Source organism: Nicotiana sylvestris, chromosome 12 (assembly GCF_000393655.2).
Source record: "Nicotiana sylvestris chromosome 12, ASM39365v2, whole genome shotgun sequence".
Classification (NCBI taxonomy): Eukaryota; Viridiplantae; Streptophyta; class Magnoliopsida; order Solanales; family Solanaceae; genus Nicotiana; species Nicotiana sylvestris.
In genome coordinates this window covers 156,334,844-156,352,026 of record NC_091068.1, presented here as the reverse complement: position 1 = coordinate 156,352,026, position 17,183 = coordinate 156,334,844, and the positions used below count along the sequence as shown (strand labels likewise).

General features: G+C 38.5%; 1 protein-coding gene across 1 annotated transcript; it reads left to right on the top strand.

Moving 5' to 3' along the window:
- Positions 1-5,198: 5,198 nt before the first annotated feature.
- On the top strand, positions 5,199-5,978 carry LOC104211822 (dirigent protein 22-like). Its single transcript, XM_009760950.2, has one exon. It carries the CDS (start codon positions 5,239-5,241, stop codon positions 5,815-5,817), a length of 579 nt encoding a protein of 192 aa, XP_009759252.1. The 5' UTR covers positions 5,199-5,238; the 3' UTR covers positions 5,818-5,978.
- The last annotated feature ends 11,205 nt before the right edge of the window (positions 5,979-17,183 follow it).

Sequence of the window (17,183 nt, the reverse complement as noted above, 5' to 3'; positions counted from 1 at the left end):
CCTGTGGCAGTCTTCTATTCATCCGAGAGGTTAGCCAAGATCTATATCTGGGAGATTGTTCGTCTTCATGGTGTGCCCGTGTCTATCATCTCGGACCGAGGTACGTAGTTTACCTCCCGTTTCTGGAGAGCAGTTCAGTGAGAGTTGGGCACACAAGTTGAGTTGAGCACAACGTTTCATCCCCAGATGGATGGGCAGTCCGAGCGGACCATTCAAATTCTTAAGGATATGCTCTGAGCTTGTGTTATCGACTTTGGAGGCTCATGGGATCAGTTTTTGCCTTTAGCAGAGTTTGCCTACAAAAACAGCTACCAATCGAGTATTCAGATGGCTCCTTATGAGGCTTTATATGGTAGGCGGTGTCGATCTCCGGTTGGATGGTTTGAGCCAGGAGAGGCTCGGTTGTTGGGTTCGGATATGGTTCAGGAGGCCTTAGACAAGGTCAGGATTATTCAGGATAGGCTTCGTATAACTCAGTCCAGGCAAAAGAGTTATGCCGACCACAAGGTTCGAGATTTGGCTTTCATGGTCGGTGAGCGGGTATTGCTTCGAGTGTCGCCTATAAAGGGCGTAATGAGATTTGGGAAAAAGGGCAAGCTTAGCCCTAGGTTCATTGGCCCGTTTGAGATTCTTGATCGAGTGGGAGAGGTGGCTTATAGACTTGCATTGCCGCCGAGCTTATCAGTCGTGCATCCAGTATTTCATGCGTCCATGCTTCAAAAGTATCACGACGATCCATCCTACTTGTTAGATTTCAGCACCGTCCAGTTGGACAAAGACTTGTCTTATGAGGAGGAGCCGGTAACCATTTTAGACCGGCAGGTTCGTCAGTTGAGATCGAAGAGTTTTCCTTCTTTTGTGTTCAGTGTAGAGGTCAGCCTCCTGAGGCATTGACCTGGGAGTCTGAGTCTGATATGCGGAGCCGTTATCCTCATCTTTCCCCCGACTCAGGTACTTCCTTCTTATGTCCGTTCGAGGACGAACAATTATTTTAGTGGAGGAGAATGTTATGACCCAACCATGTTGGATGACGGGTGAGGGTCATCACTTGTTTGTAAGTTGAATTCTGCGTTCTGAGGCCTTGAAAACCTCATTTAGCATCACCTCGATTTGCGTGCGCAGTCCGGACGCATAGCCGGAAAGCCTAAATGTGAAAATTGATAAATTTTGATTGTAAAATAAATTAATTTGACTTCGGTCAAAATTTGAGGTAAACAGACCCGAACCCGTGATTTGACGGTCCTGGAGGGTCTTTAGGAAAATATGGGACTTGAGCGTATGCCCAGAATCAAATTTCGAGGTCCCAAGCCCGAGAAATGAATTTTTAAAGAAAATTATTTTCTGAAATTGTTTAAAGGAATTTGAAATGAACTTGATTAGAACATGATGGTATCGGGCCCGTATTTTGGTTCCGGCACTCGGTACAGGTTTTATATATGATTTAAGATGTTTCTGTGAAATATGGTGAAAAACCGATGTCATTTGACGTGATTCAGACCTAAATTGCTAAAACGGATGGTTTAAGAAGTTGAGATAATTCTTTGATTTTGAGGTTTAATTCGATGTTAATGATTTTATTTTGGCGATTTGATCGCACGGATAAGTTCGTATGATGTCATTTAGTTAGTACGTATGTTTGGTTAGGAGCCCCGAGGGCTTGTGTGTGTTTCGGAAGGTTTTGGACTTAGGAAAAGTTGCAGGTTTTTCAGCTGTTGGTATTCTGGTATGCCCTTCTTCGCGTTCGCGGGAGGACCCTCGCGAACGCGATGTGTTAATTTCTGCTGAAGGAAATTTCTTCTACGTAAATGCGTAGCCCAGGTCGCGAACGCGAGGTGTTGGGGGGTCTTCCCTTCACGAATGCGGTCCTGGCCACGCGAACGCGAAGGCTAATTGAGCCTGGGCAGGAGGTGGGGCATTTGACCTACGCGAATGCGAACCATTGCACGTGAACGCGAGGCTCGAGGAGTTTCTTCTATGCGAACGCGAGACGCCTTCCACGAACGCGAAGGCCTAGCAGGCCTAACCCATCGTGAACGCGATGGAATGTCGCGAACGCGAAGAGTAATTTCGCCCAGTTATTTTAAAAGTTCAGAAATAGTAGCATTACGGGACTTAACCCAAATTTCATAACTTCTTCTTCTCCACACCTCTTGGGGCGATTTTTGAAGAGCTTCTTCACCATAACTTCTTAGGTAAGTAATCCTTAACTTGTTTCCTTCCATTTTTATCATCAACCAATAGATTTCTAGGCTTAAATCATGTAATTAAGGGTAGAAAATTAGGGATTTGGGTAGAGTTAGGGCTTTTTGATTATTTGTGATTTAGACCTCGTTTTGGGGTCGGATTTGAAAACAAATTATATATTCAGGCTCGTGGGTGAATGGGTGATCGGGTTTTGGTCCGAACTCGTGTTTTGACCCAGCGGGCCCGGGGTCAATTTTTGACTTTTTGGGAAGAATGATTAGAAAGCTATAATTAAGCATTGGAATTGGATTGCTTAGCGTTTATTGATGTTATTAAGTCGATTATGTCTAGATACGATTTATTTGGAGCTAAATTCAAAAGGGAAAGCGGTGTTTGAGGCTTGAGTTGGTCGTGGAAGTTCGAGGTAAGTGTTTGGTCTAACCTTAGCTTGAGGGATTAGGAGTTGAGTCCTATTTTCTATGTGGTAATTGTTGAGTACGACATATAGGCATGGTGACGAGTATCTATACATTGGTGTCTAGCACGACTATGAGTCTTTATATGGTGAATATCTTGATTTCATTGTATCTTTCATGCCTTGGTGATGATTTCTATTTGTTGTGAAAAGTTTGTGGAAGAAATTGTGACATTTGAACATCGAGGAGCATTGGCTCAAGCTATATTACGAATTGTGAAAGTAAATGAGTTGATTGAACCCTTTGGAGCATTGGCTCAAGTGGTAAAGTGAATTATGAAGTAAAAGTGAATAAGAGAAAGAAGTCATTAAATTGTTCCCTTGCCCGGATATTGTTGCTTTATTGGTTATCTCTCTTGCCGGGACGTTGATATTATTGATGTTGCTGCCTTGCTGGGACTTAAGTATTGAATCGTTGTTCCCTTTCCGGAATTCCTATTATAATCTTGTTAACCTTGCCCCATTGTTTGTGTTTGTTGTTTGTATGAGAAAGAGTGTTAAAGCACGAAGGGTGATGCCGTGTATTGCTTGTTTTGGTGAGGAAAGAGTGTAAAACACGCAGGGTGATGCCATGTATTGTTTATTTGTGAGGAAAGAGTGTAAAGCACGAAGGGTGATGTCGTGCCACACGATGTACCATTCCGTGCCTATATTATTGATTATATGGTGAGGAAAGAGAGTAAAAGCACGAAGGATGATGTCGTGCACATTTTTGTTATATAATTGCCTTGGTGAGACCAAGAGTAAAAGTACGAAGAGTGATGCCGTGCATTTATTGATTACTAATTCTTTATTGATATTCGAGTTATGTTGTTTCCTTCGTTACTTGATGTCTTTCTATTTGGAATTGTTATCTTCCCCACAGCATGCTCCCCCTCCCATATTGACTGGTTAGCTCTGTATTTCTTTTCCGTTGTATATATATTTGAACTGCTACATGTTTATTTGGTAGTCTGGTCCTAGCCTCGTCAGTACTTCGCCGAGGTTAGGCTAGATACTTACCAGCACATGGGGTCGGTTGTGCTGATACTACACTCTGCACTATATGTAGATTCTGGAGCAGCTTTTGGATCATAATGTGGAGGCTACCTTCAGTCCACGTGGAGATCCAAGGTAGACCTGCAGGCGTCCCCAGGCCCTGGCGTCTCCTTCTATCTCTACTTTCCTGTTTCATTTTCCTTACATTCAGAAATAATGTATTATTATTTCTTCAGACCTTGCATGTAGTAAATCTTAGATCGTCTATGATATTGTGACACCAGGTTTTGGGTGGTTAAGAATTAAGTATTTGTAATAGATGCAGATTTCAGACATTTAATTGTTATCTTCCGCTTAATTATTTAAAGTTCTTCTATTTTTATGTTATTGACTTATATTGTTAAAAAGAAGTAATTTGATAATGAAGTAAGTAGTTAAGGATTGGCTTGCCTAGCTCTCATTAATAGGCGCCATCACGACTCCCGAGAGGTGGGAAATTCGGGTCGTGACAGTTTTCTTAAATTTAGGGGTGTACAAACTGAACCGGAAAACTGCACCAAACCGAAAAATCAAACCAAACCGACATATAAAATATATAATTTTTATATATACTTTTAAGACTTTTCATAGAATTTTCTTTAATAATGTCTAGAACTATTTGCGATTCTTTTATGGGATGTAATATTTAGTTAAATATGAAGTGCTCTATTTTAATTATCTTTAAATAATGCGTTGTATGATCACTTTCTTATTAAATATCAGTGAAATGCATCAATCTCTTTGTTCTTTCATATTCATATGTCAAGATCTATTAAATTTTTATATCTTTTCGAATTTGAAGTGTTGTTAGAAATGGTATATTGCTGTAATGATCAGTCGTGCAAGTATGATTCAAAGTCAAAACTATTGATAGTGAACGTGAAAAGATGCGAGAATAGCCACATGCAACGTGCAGGTTGTAATGCATATATTTTAGGGTTTAGAGACAACTATGCCTGAGTTGTATAGGGATATTCTGTTCGTCTACCATATGAGGTGTAGCAACTAGAGGCGGAGCGACTCAGATTTAAAGTTTATGAGTTCTGATTTTGTACTGAAGCCATAACTTGTTAGTTATTAGGTTTGCATTAAGTATTTATACATAGTTAACAAATTTTCTAATATAAATATAATGTCTTGACAAAATACTTGATTCGTCCGGACCCGTAAGTAACACTGGTCTCCCTCCACCCCTGGTAGCAACTACTTCCCCTAGGTTAGGTGTGGGCAAACCCAGGAGGCAGAAGGGGGTTATCCGAACCCTTTTCACAGAAAAACCGCCAGATAAATTGAGACGGAGGGAGTAATAAAACTGTCAGGCAGTACTAAATTAATACCATGTGCATCATTCTTCTTATTCTTTTCTTTTGCTTCTTTTCCTTCTTACTTGAAATAATTGATGCATTAAAAATAAAAATTTAAAAGTCAACTAACTAATTTCTGTATTCTACTCCCAATACCTATTCACACACACATATATATACTCATAATATCTTTGTACTATCTGCAATGCAATATTCCTTCTTTATTTTCTAAGTGGGAGAGACAAAGAGAAAGAAGAGATGGAGAAAAAGAGCTTAGTCCTATTGCTTTGTTTCATTGTTATGGCTATGCCAATGGTTAAAGGGGTTGAGTTAGGACCCAAAGCTGTTGAAAAATGGTTCGAAAACCTTTCCCATGCAAAGCAAAAGGTAACCAGATTTCATTTCTATTTCCACGACATAGTTAGTGGGAAGAATCCAACTGCAATTCAAATAGCTCAATCCAATACAACTGCTAAATCTCCAACTTTGTTTGGGTTTGTTGCAATGATAGACGACCCATTAACAGTTGGGCCAGAGCCCAATTCAACAATAGTGGGCCGAGCCCAAGGAATTTATGGTTCAGCTGATCAAAAGGAAGCTGCCCTTCTCATGAACCTCAACTTTGTTTTCACAACTGGTAAGTACAATGGTAGTACACTTAGTGTCCTTGGCCGGAATCCTGTGTTTAATCAGTACCGTGAAATGCCGATCGTCGGCGGTTCTGGTGTTTTCCGGCTAGCTCAGGGAATTGCCACGGCGAAGACCGTTTGGTTCAATTTAACCAGTGGAGATGCTGTTGTTGAATATAATGTTATAGTCCGACATTATTCACATTAATTATAGAGTTTTGCTTGTTGATTTTCTTTTGTAATTTCCTTTTTGTTGTACTCAATAGTTCTATATTTCTCTTTTTTTTTTTTTTTTTTGGGTCATAAGAATAAGGATGTATATTGATGATCAATGAAATAAGACGTTTAAGATGTCTTGACTTGTACGGATAGGCCAACTTAATTTTTTTTGGGTATGTTTAAGGTACTAAATAATCTAAACAGATTTAGCCAACTAACTGAGATATATACCAGGCCAGAAGCGTATTCAGGATTTCAAAAGAATGAGTGCCAGAAACTCGAGTTTCCGAAATGGTGTCTGAGAGATATATTTTTGGTTTAGGAATTTTAAAAGTCAAAATAAAAAATAAAAAAAGAAAAGAAAATGTGTAACCAATAAAAAAAAGAAAAAGGAAAAAAGAAACAAAAAATATGTTTAATTAGATAAACGGCAGGGGCGTGGGGATTTAACCCTATTTATTAATTACAATATAATTTAAAAGAAGAAAAAAGCAGGGGGATCGACTCCTAGACTAAAAAGTAGAAGGTGCATGCACCTCCTTACCAATGTACTAAAGTGCTCACCTGAACTTGGGTTCACCTGTATTAATTTAAATATTTGAGCTAAAATTCACTAGTGTTATGTATGATTTAGGGTGAGGAGGATGGGCTTACGTGAACCCACCCCTCCCATTTGCATCCCCCCGACAAGGGCAAAAATTATTTTTAACCCGCGGCCAAATTACTAATTATATTCAGTAGCTGAAAAAGTGTATAAAAGTTCTATTTTTTTTGTACATAACATCGTATATATATTATACACAAAAAATATACCAAAAAATATGTAATTTTCAATTATTATTTTGAGAGTGACTATACAGTGATATTTTTCCTATATAGAATTACTTAAAAACTAAAATGTGCTATGGCAATATATATATATATATATATACACACACACACACAAAAAAAAAAAAGTACACAAAAAAAATATGTAATTTTCGATTATTATTTTGAGAGTGACTATACAGTAATATTTTTTCTATATACAATTACTTAAAAACTAAAATGTGCTATGGCTATGTGGTGATAGATGTAATGAAAACAAAAAGTCGTTATTATGTGGAAGTGAAAGCTGGCATATTATAAAAACCATGCCGGCAACTAATTAATTAGCTGATTTTAAGTAGTCTGTGATAGCAATTAAACATTTTAATGATGCGTTTAGTTTAGTCTTCATACAATATATTTTTTCATTGTGTATATATCAAATGAGATCATGCGGTAGTTATGTTGCTAACTACTCATCCATTATATTTGCAATATGTTTGAATAATTATCATCTAAATGGATATATAGTCTAGATAATTAAAACCCTATGACTAAAAATAGTTATGCGTTCAGTCAAGTTATTTAATGATTGTATTCATTTCCAATAGTTTCATACAGATTTTATTATAAGCTACATTAGATGTGACTATTATTCAAGGGCAAAAATAGCATTGCAGTTAGTGGTTCGACCGAAATTAGTAATTTTGTCCAAATTTTATTTTTATTTTTTTCATTTAATATGTACAAATAAAAATTAAAATAATAGAATTTTGAATCTATAAACTTTAATTCTTAGCTCCGCCTCTAATACTAGTATTCCTTTAATATGCCCCTGTTCGCAACACTAGAAACTTGTCAACTGCAGCACCTCTCGCGGTTCAAGTTTATTCAATTAACACTACTATATTATATTGGGATTGTTACGCAAATAGCCTGCCAGATTTATTGTTTACTTTTTCTAGCCAATATACATAAATTATACATTGATTATACATATATTGCACATGCATTATACATATATGATACATCCACCGATTATTTTTAGTTCAAAAAATTAAATGGACGGCTATTTGAGTTAATTCTTCTATTATATTTTACTCCAAAAGAGAAGGAATTAACCCTTTTTTTTGTCATTAAACTTCATAAACAAGCAATATCTGCACACATAAATACTCATGTCTTTGTCTGCAACGTATTTCTTTCCTCAATTAGAAAAGAAGTTGAAGAGACTTAGAAATAGGAAAGACGAACTTAGTTCTATTACTTTGTTTCATGGCTATTATTGCTACCAATGGTTCAAGGGATATATTTGTGTTAGGACCTAAGACTGGAAGAATGGTTCCAGAAATTTCCCTATGCAAAGCAAAAGGTAACCAAGTTTCATTTTTACTTCCACGACATAGATAGTGGGAAAAATCCAACTGCAATTCCAATATCCAAGTCCAATATGAGTGCTAAGTTTTCAACTTTCTTTGGGTTTGCTTCAATGATAGACGACCCACTAACATTTGGGCCAGAGCCCAACTCAACAATAGTGGGTCGAGCCCAAGGAATTTAATGGTTCAGCTGATCAAAAGGAGTTTGGTCTAATCATGAACCTTAACTTTGTGTTCACCACTGGCAAGTATAATGGCAGCACACTTAGGGTGTGTTTGGTATAACGGAAAATGTTTTCCGTGGAAAATGTTTTTCAAGAAAATATTTTTTGGAAAATAAGTAGTAATCTTATTTCGGTGTTTGGTACGCAAATTAAGGAAAATGACTTCTCAAGAGTATTCATAAATAATTTAGATATAATAAACATGAAGCCATAAACTTTCAAACCAACAACCTTCCGGACCCACAAATTTCATACACTTTCGAACCGCTAAATTTTCAAAATAGCGGAATTTCGAACTCGTAAACTTTATAATTTCTAAACCCGTAAACTTCCAAACACATAAACCTCTGAACTCATAATTTTGGAACTTGTAAAATTTTAAGCCTTTAAACCGATAAATAATAAAATTAAAACTAAAAAATATATTTAAAATTTTTTTCCGGGGGAGGGGGAAGGTGGGGGGTGGGCAGTGCAGAAAAATAAAAAACAGAAATTTGAAATTGCAAAAAAAAAAATAAGGTAAAAAAAATATTTTTTTTTGCGGCGGGGGATGGAGGGGTAGTTGGGTGGGTGGTAACGGAAAAACTGAAATTTGAAAAAAGAAAAACCTTTTTTTGGAAAGGAAGTGGAGTGGGTTGGTGAGGGTGGGGAATGTTGAGAAGGAGCTTTGAAAAATGTTTTCCCTTCTCTTGATAAGGAAAATATTTTCCTCCAATTGGAGGAAAATAAATTGATAAGGAAAATGAATTGATAAGGAAAATATTTTCCAAAACATTTAAGCCAATCAAACATGAGAAAATTGGAAAACATTTTCCAGAAAATGTTTTCCTTTATGCCAAACACACCCTTAGTGTTCTTGGCCGGAACCCTGCATTTCACAAGTACCGTGAAATGTCGGTCTTCGGCGGCAAAGGCGGATCCAAGATTTAAACTCTATAGGTTTAACTTTTAAGGATTTTAGCATTAGACCCATTATATTTTTAAAGTTATGGGTTCATATCTATTATTTTTATAATTTTAATAAATTTTTATATACAAAAAATTATGAGTTCAATTAAACCCCTCGATGTAATACTACATCCGCCGCTGGTTGGCGATTCTGGAGTCTTCCGGTTGGCTCAGGGAATTGCTAGAGCAAAGACCTATTTGGTTCAATTTAACCAGTGGGGATGTTATATAACGTTATAGTCCTGCATTACTGATATTTGGTGTTTTGCTGGTTGATTTTTCACTTTTGAGAGATCTTAAACCATCCTCTCCAATGTTCTATCTTTTCATTTTGATTTCTTTAATTACATGTGAAGAAGTGGCACCGTAAAAATCAAACACACCTATTATGCGAAAGATTGTTACTGGTATCAGCATAGTATTAAGTCTTTAAATACACAAGAGAGTGTCTATCTATCTTCAAGAGATATGACCAATAGCAAGTGTTTATTATTAACGCATTTTAAGGGCTAAGACTTTCTCTCGACATCTTTCTTTTATTTAAGTCATTGATCTCATTTCTATAAGCAGAGAGTCTGCATTCACTATTAAGCCCACGCCTGTCCATTCCTTTCAAGCTTGATCCTTCCCTTAGACTCGTTACCTTGTTCGACTGAACTCGTTGGGTCCACGCTCTATTCGGTCGTAACCTGGTTGGAGAACCTTCCCTCATAGATTTCTTTCATCAAGTCATCGCTATAAAAGTTGATAAGAATTGTAAAAGGCTTGTATATAATGATTACAATAGAGAAGTTTATATACAAGTACAAGAGGAGAAGGGAGAGAGGAGACATAGTTCTATGTACATAAGACTCTTGTGGAGATAAGAAAGAATCTCATAAGATACAACTTAAACTAGGAGTCCTGGATAGGATAGGAGTGTCTATCCTTATTATGCCCCCTCAAGATGGTCTCAATCTACTTGAGACCAATCTTGTTGACAACGTGTGTAAATGATCGTTTAGGCAAGGTTTTTGTTAAGGTATCAACAAGTTGATCGCCAATGGGTATGTGATTAACAGAGAGCTCATTGCGTTCCACTTGATCTTGAACAAAGAGAAAATCAATAGCTACATATTTCATACGACTGTGAAAAATTGGGTTGCGACTAAGGTAAGTAGCACCAATATTGTCGCAAAACTGTGGGGTCCAGCCCCTTAATTTAAGGAAGAAGTTTTCTTCCTTGCTTCAGTTTTCAATATAGGCAGCAGCAACCCACGTTTTCTTTGTCTGTCAAAGAAAGTAGGCTGCAGAACATTGAAATGTCAAGTATAGGAGGCTCGTTTTTGCCTATAAAATGAGAGCTTCGGCTCTCATTTTTTATCATCAATCTTAGAGGAAAATATATCTGAGAGCTAGAAAGAAAGAGTGAGGTTTCACAGACAGGTTATAAGAAAATAGTCTATGAAGAAAATAGAGAGTGTGAGCGATATTGTAGTGAGGTGAAATATCAAAAGAGGGTTATTTCTTTTGAGTATTGTAGTGGTCTTTGTAGTATTTTTACTCGGGCCTACAAAGTGTAAATTCCTTACTATAGTGATATCAGTTGCTCCTCTCGGGGTCGTGGTTTTTCCCTTATTCAGAAGGGTTTTCCACGTAAAAATCTGGGTGTCATTGTTACTCTTTTATTCTTGTTAATTACCGTATCTCGGTGCTACATTAATATTCCGCTTTTATTACCGTGAATATTATTTTGGTAGGAGGTTTATTCCCAACAACTAGTACCAGAGCACAGGTTCTGCTCGTTCACTGAAATACTATTCACTGTCGTTAGTACTATACTTGGTGAAAAATAAAAATGTCCGGAGTAAAGTACGAGGTAGCAAAATTCAACGGAGATAACGATTTCTCAACATGGCAAAGAAGGATGAGAGATCTGCTCATCCAACAAGGATTACACAAGGTTCTAAATGTTGATTCCAAAAAGCCTGATACCATGAAAACTGAGGATTGGGCTGACTTGGATGAAAGAGCTGCTAGTGCAATCAAGTTGCACTTATCAGATGATGTGGTAAATAACATCATTGATGAAGACACTGCACGTGGAATTTGGACAAGGTTGGAAAACCTATACATGTCCAAAACGCTGACAAATAAATTGTACCTGAAGAAGCAGTTATACGCCCTACACATGAGTGAAGGTACGAATTTTTTGTCATATTTAAATGTGTTTAACGGACTAATCACACAGCTTGCCAACCTCGGAGTGAAAATCGAGGAAAAAGATAAAGCCATCTTGCTATTGAACTCGTTGCCATCTTCGTACGATAATTTGGCAACAACCATCTTGCACGGTAAGACTACTATTGAGTTGAAAGATGTCACATCGGCTCTTCTACTCAATGAGAATATGAGAAAGAAGCCTGAAAATCAAGGACATGCTCTCATCACAGAAGGTAGAGGCAGGAGTTATCAAAGGAGTTCGAACAACTATGGTATTTCCGGAGCTCGTGGGAAGTCAAAGAACCGATCCAAATGAAGAGCCAGAAATTGCTACAACTGTGGTCAACCAGGTCACTTCAAAAGAGATTGCCCAAATCCAAGGAAGGGAAAAGGTGAAACCAGTGGCCAGAAGAATGACGACAACACAGCCGCCATGGTACAAAATAATGATAATGTTGTCCTCTTTATAAATGAGGAAGGGGAATGCATGCACCTGTCAGGTCCAGAGTCGGAATGGGTGGTTGACACAGCGACATCTTACCATGCCAAACCGGTAAGAGATCTTTTTTGCAGATATGTAGCAGGTGATTTCGGCACAGTGAGAATGGGTAACACAAGTTACTCAAAGATTGCGGGGATTGGTGACATTTGTATCAAGACAAATGTCGGATGCACATTGGTTCTAAAGGATGTGCGACATGTACCTGATTTGCGGATGAACTTGATCTCGGGAATTGCTTTAAACCGAGATGGATACGAGAACTATTTTACGAATCAAAAGTAGAGACTCACTAAGGGATCATTATTGTTTGCAAAGGGAGTTGCTCGTGGCACGTTGTACAGGCCAAATGCAGAAATATGCCAAGGTGAATTGAACGTAGTACAAGATGAGATTTCTGCAGATTTGTGGCACAAAAGAATGGGTCATATGAGCGAGAAGGGATTGCAGATTCTTGCCAAGAAATTACTCATTTCTTATGCCAAAGGTACAACGGTAAAACCTTGTGACTACTGTTTATTTGGTAAGCAGCATAGAGTCTCATTTCAGACATCGTCTGAAAGAAAACTGAATATACTTGATTTAGTATATTCTGATGTTTGCGGCCCAATGGAAATTGAATCAATGGGAGGTAACAAATATTTTGTTACTTTTATTGATGATGCTTCACGAAAATTATGGGTTTATATTTTGAAAACCAAAGATCAGGTGTTTTAATTTTTTCAGAAGTTTCATGCTCTAGTAGAAAGGGAGACGGGTCGAAAGCTAAAGCGTCTCCGAGGTGACAATGAAGGTGAGTACACTTCAAGGGAATTTGAAGAGTATTGTTCAAGTCATGGGATCAGACATGAAAAGACAGTTCCTGGAACCCCACAGCACAATGACATAGCCGAGAGGATGAACCGCACCATTGTGGAGAAGGTGAGACGCATGCTCAGAATGGCTAAACTGCCTAAGTCATTCTGGGGTGAAGTAGTTCTGACAGCCTGTTACCTGATCAATAGGAGTCCATCAGTTCCGTTGGCGTTTGAAATCCCAGAGAGAGTTTGGACCAACAAGGAGGTGTCCTACTCGCATCTGAAGGTGTTCGGTTGTAGAGCTTTTGCACATGTACCAAAAGAGCAGAGAACAAAGCTGGATGACAAATCTGTTCCCTGCATATTTATCGGATATAGAGATGAAGAGTTCGGGTACAGACTGTGGGATCTTGTAAAGAAGAAGGTCATCAAAAGCAGAGATGTAGTCTTCCGAGAAAGTGAAGTTGGAATTGCTGCTGATATGTCAGAAAAGGCGAAGAATGGTATAATTCCTAACCTTGTTACTATTCCTTCTACTTCTAACAATCGCATAAGTGCAAAAAGTACGACCGACGAGGTTGTCGAGCAGGGGGAGCAACCTGGTGAGGTTATTGAGCAGGGGAAGCAACTTGATGAAGGTGTCGAGGAAGTGGAGCACCCCACTCAGGGAGAAGAACAACCTCAACCTCTGAGGAGATTAGAGAGGCCAAGGGTAGAGTCATGCAGGTACCCTTCTACAGAGTATGTCCTCATCAGTGATGAGGGGGAGCCAGAAAGTCTTAAGGAGGTGCTGTCCCATCCAGAAAAGAACCAGTGGATGAAAGCTATGCAAGAAGAGATGGAATCTCTACAGAAAAATGGCACATACAAGCTGGTTGAACTTCCAAAGGGTAAAAGACCACTCAAATGCAAATGGGTCTTTAAACTCAAGAAAGATGGAAATGGCAAGCTGGTCAGATACAAAGCTCGATTGGTGGTTAAAGGCTTCGAACAAAAGAAAGGTATTGATTTTGACGAAATTTTCTCACCTGTTGTCAAAATGACTTCTATTCGAACAATTTTGAGCTTAGCAGCTAGCCTAGATCTTGAAGTGGAGCAGTTGGATGTGAAAACTGCATTTCTTCATGGAGATTTGGAAGAGGAGATTTATATGGAGCAGCCAGAAGGATTTGAAGTAGCTGGAAAGAAACACATGGTGTGCAAATTGAATAAGAGTCTTTATGGATTGAAGCAGGCACCAAGGCAGTGGTACATGAAGTTTGACTCATTCATGAAAAGTCAAACATACCTAAAGACCTATTCTGATCCATGTGTATACTTCAAAAGATTTTCTGAGAATAACTTTATTATATTGTTGTTGTATGTGGATGACATGTTAATTGTAGGAAAAGACAAGGGGTTGATAGCAAAGTTGAAAGGAGATCTGTCCAAGTCATTTGATATGAAGGACTTGGGCCCAGCACAACAAATTCTAGGGATGAAGATAGTTCGAGAGAGAACAAGTAGAAAGTTGTGGCTATCTCAGGAGAAGTACATTGAACGTGTACTAGAACGCTTCAACATGAAGAATGCTAAGCCAGTCAGCACACCTCTTGCTGGTCATCTAAAGTTGAGTAAGAAGATGTGTCCTACAACAGTGGAGGAGAAAGGGAACATGGCTAAAGTTCCTTATTCTTCAGCAGTCGGAAGCTTGATGTATGCAATGGTATGTACTAGACCTGATATTGCTCACGCAGTTGGTGTTGTCAGCAGGTTTCTTGAAAATCCTGGAAAGGAACATTGGGAAGCAGTCAAGTGGATACTCAGGTACCTGAGAGGTACCACGGGAGATTGTTTGTGCTTTGGAGGATCTGATCCAATCTTGAAGGGCTATACAGATGCTGATATGGCAGGTGACATTGACAACAGAAAATCTACTACTGGATATTTATTTACATTTTCAGGGGGAGCTATATCATGGCAGTCTAAGTTGCAGAAGTGCGTTGCACTTTCAACAACTGAAGCAGAGTACATTGCCGCTACAGAAACTGGCAAGGAGATGATATGGCTCAAGCGATTCCTTCAAGAGCTTGGATTGCATCAGAAGGAGTATGTCGTCTATTGTGACAGTCAAAGTGCAATAGACCTTAGCAAGAACTCTATGTACCATGCAAGGACCAAACACATAGATGTGAGATATCATTGGATTCGTGAGCAGGTGGCTAACGAATCTGTACAAGTCAAAAATATTCACACAAGCGAAAATCCTGCAAATATGCTGACCAAAGTGGTACCAAGAGACAAGTTTGAGCTATGCAAAGAACTTGTCCGCATACACTCAAACTAGAAACTGCGGTGTTATCCCCTTCAGGTGAATGGGACTGGAGGGGGAGATTTGTGGGGTCCAGCCCCTTAATTTAAGGAAGAAGTTTTCTTCCTTGCTTCAGTTTTCAATATAGGCAGCATCAGCCCACGTTTTCTTTGTCTGTAAAAGAAAGTATGCTGCAGAACATTGAAATGTCAAGTATGAGAGGCTCGTTTTTGCCTATAAAATGAGAGCTTCGGCTCTCATTTTTGATCATCGATCTCAGAGGAAAATATATCTGAGAGCTAGAAAGAAAGAGTGAGGTTTCACAAACAGGATATAAGAAAATAGTCTGTAAAGAAAATAGAGAGCGTGAGCGATATTGTAGTGAGGTGAAATATCAAAAGAGGGTTATTTATTTTGAGTATTGTAGTGGTCTTTGTAGTATTTTTACTCGGGCCTACAAAGTGTAAATTCCTTACTATAGTGATATCAGTTGCTCCTCTCGGGGTCGTGGTTTTTCCCTTATTCAGAAGGGTTTTCCACGTAAAAATCTTGGTGTCATTGTTACTCTTTTATTCTTGTTAATTACCGTATCTCGGTGCTACATTATTATTCTGCTTTTATTACCATGAATATTATTTTGGTATGAGGTTTATTCCCAACAAAAACACCATATGAGGATTGGATATTAGAATGTGAAGCTCCTTCAGCAAGTTGGTTATCCAATTAAGCTCAGCAACAACTAAAGCAATAGCTGAAGCAACAGCTCTATATTCAGCTTATGTGGAGAATCTAGCAACTATCCATTGCTTTTTGGAGTACCAACTTATGGGATTGTTTCTAAAAAGGACAACATATGCTGAAGTCAAATGCCTCGTATCAAGAAGTTCACCCCAATCAACATTTGAGTATGCTTGAAGTTTGAGTGAGCTACTGGGATGAAAATGAAAACTATATGTGATAGTGCCCTTCAGGTAGTGTAGAAGTTGTTTGGCAGCCTGCCAATGCTTCCAACTAGGTGCATGTTGAAATTGAGCAAGTTTTGTTTACTGCAAAACAGATGTACAAATGAGTAACAGTTAGGTATTATAGGGAACCAACAACTTGCCTATATAGTTTGGCATCAGCAGGTGTGGCATAATCATTCAGTGAGAAAGCTTCACCGACTGACATCAACGTGCCAACACTGTTGGAGTTTAGCATGATAAATTTTTCTAGAATATCAGTAATAAAGCCACTTTGAGTGAGAATTAAACTATGTGCATTTCGTAGAACTTCGACTCCAAGAAAGAAATTCAAGGGACCAAGGTCTTTAATGGAGAACCTATCACCTAGGAGTTGAATGGTGGTTTGGACTTGAGAGGAATTAGAACCAGTGACCACAATATCATTAACATAGATCATGACAAAGAGAAGCGAGTTAGGAGAGCATTTCATAACAGAGAATCATCTGATTTTGCTCTAAGGAACCTACAGGAAAGAAAAAAGGTTTTGAGCTCTTTGTACCAAGCTTTAGGAGAGTGACGAAGGCCATAAATGGATTCGTGAAGCTTGCAGATATGTTGTGGAAAGCCGCGGTTGGCAAAACCCGGTGGCTGCTGTATATAGACAACCCCATTGAGAGTTCCTTGCAAGAAGGCATTGTTTAGGTCTAGTTGACGTAAATGCCACTTGAATGACACTGCTAGAGCAAGAATAAGCCTAATAGTAGTGTGTTTTATTACAGGGCTGAAAGTCTGATGATAATCAACCCTAGGACGTTGATGAAAACCCTTGGCTACTAACTTAGCTTTGAATCGATCAATCGATCCATCGGGTTTATGTTTAACACGATAAAGCCACTTGCAGCCAAAAACATCATGTTAGGGTGAGCTAGGAACCAAAGACCAGGTATTGTTTTTAAGAGCTATGAATTCATCATGCATAACAGGCTGCCACTCAGGGTATTTCTTGGCTTGAGAAAATGTGGTAGGAGCAAGAGGTAGCTACTTTGGTGAGGATACGGCAAGGTAGTCAAAAACGACCTTAGGTTTGAAAATGTTGTTCTGTGCTCTAGTGACCATGCGATGATTGGAAGATTGCAACCTAGGATGTGGTTGAGACAATGATGATTGAGATGGAGAAGATATAACAGTAAGTGACTTAAGTGTAGAACATACCTGCGAAGGAGAAGATGAACTTACAGATGTCTTTGGTGGCATGTCACTGCTAC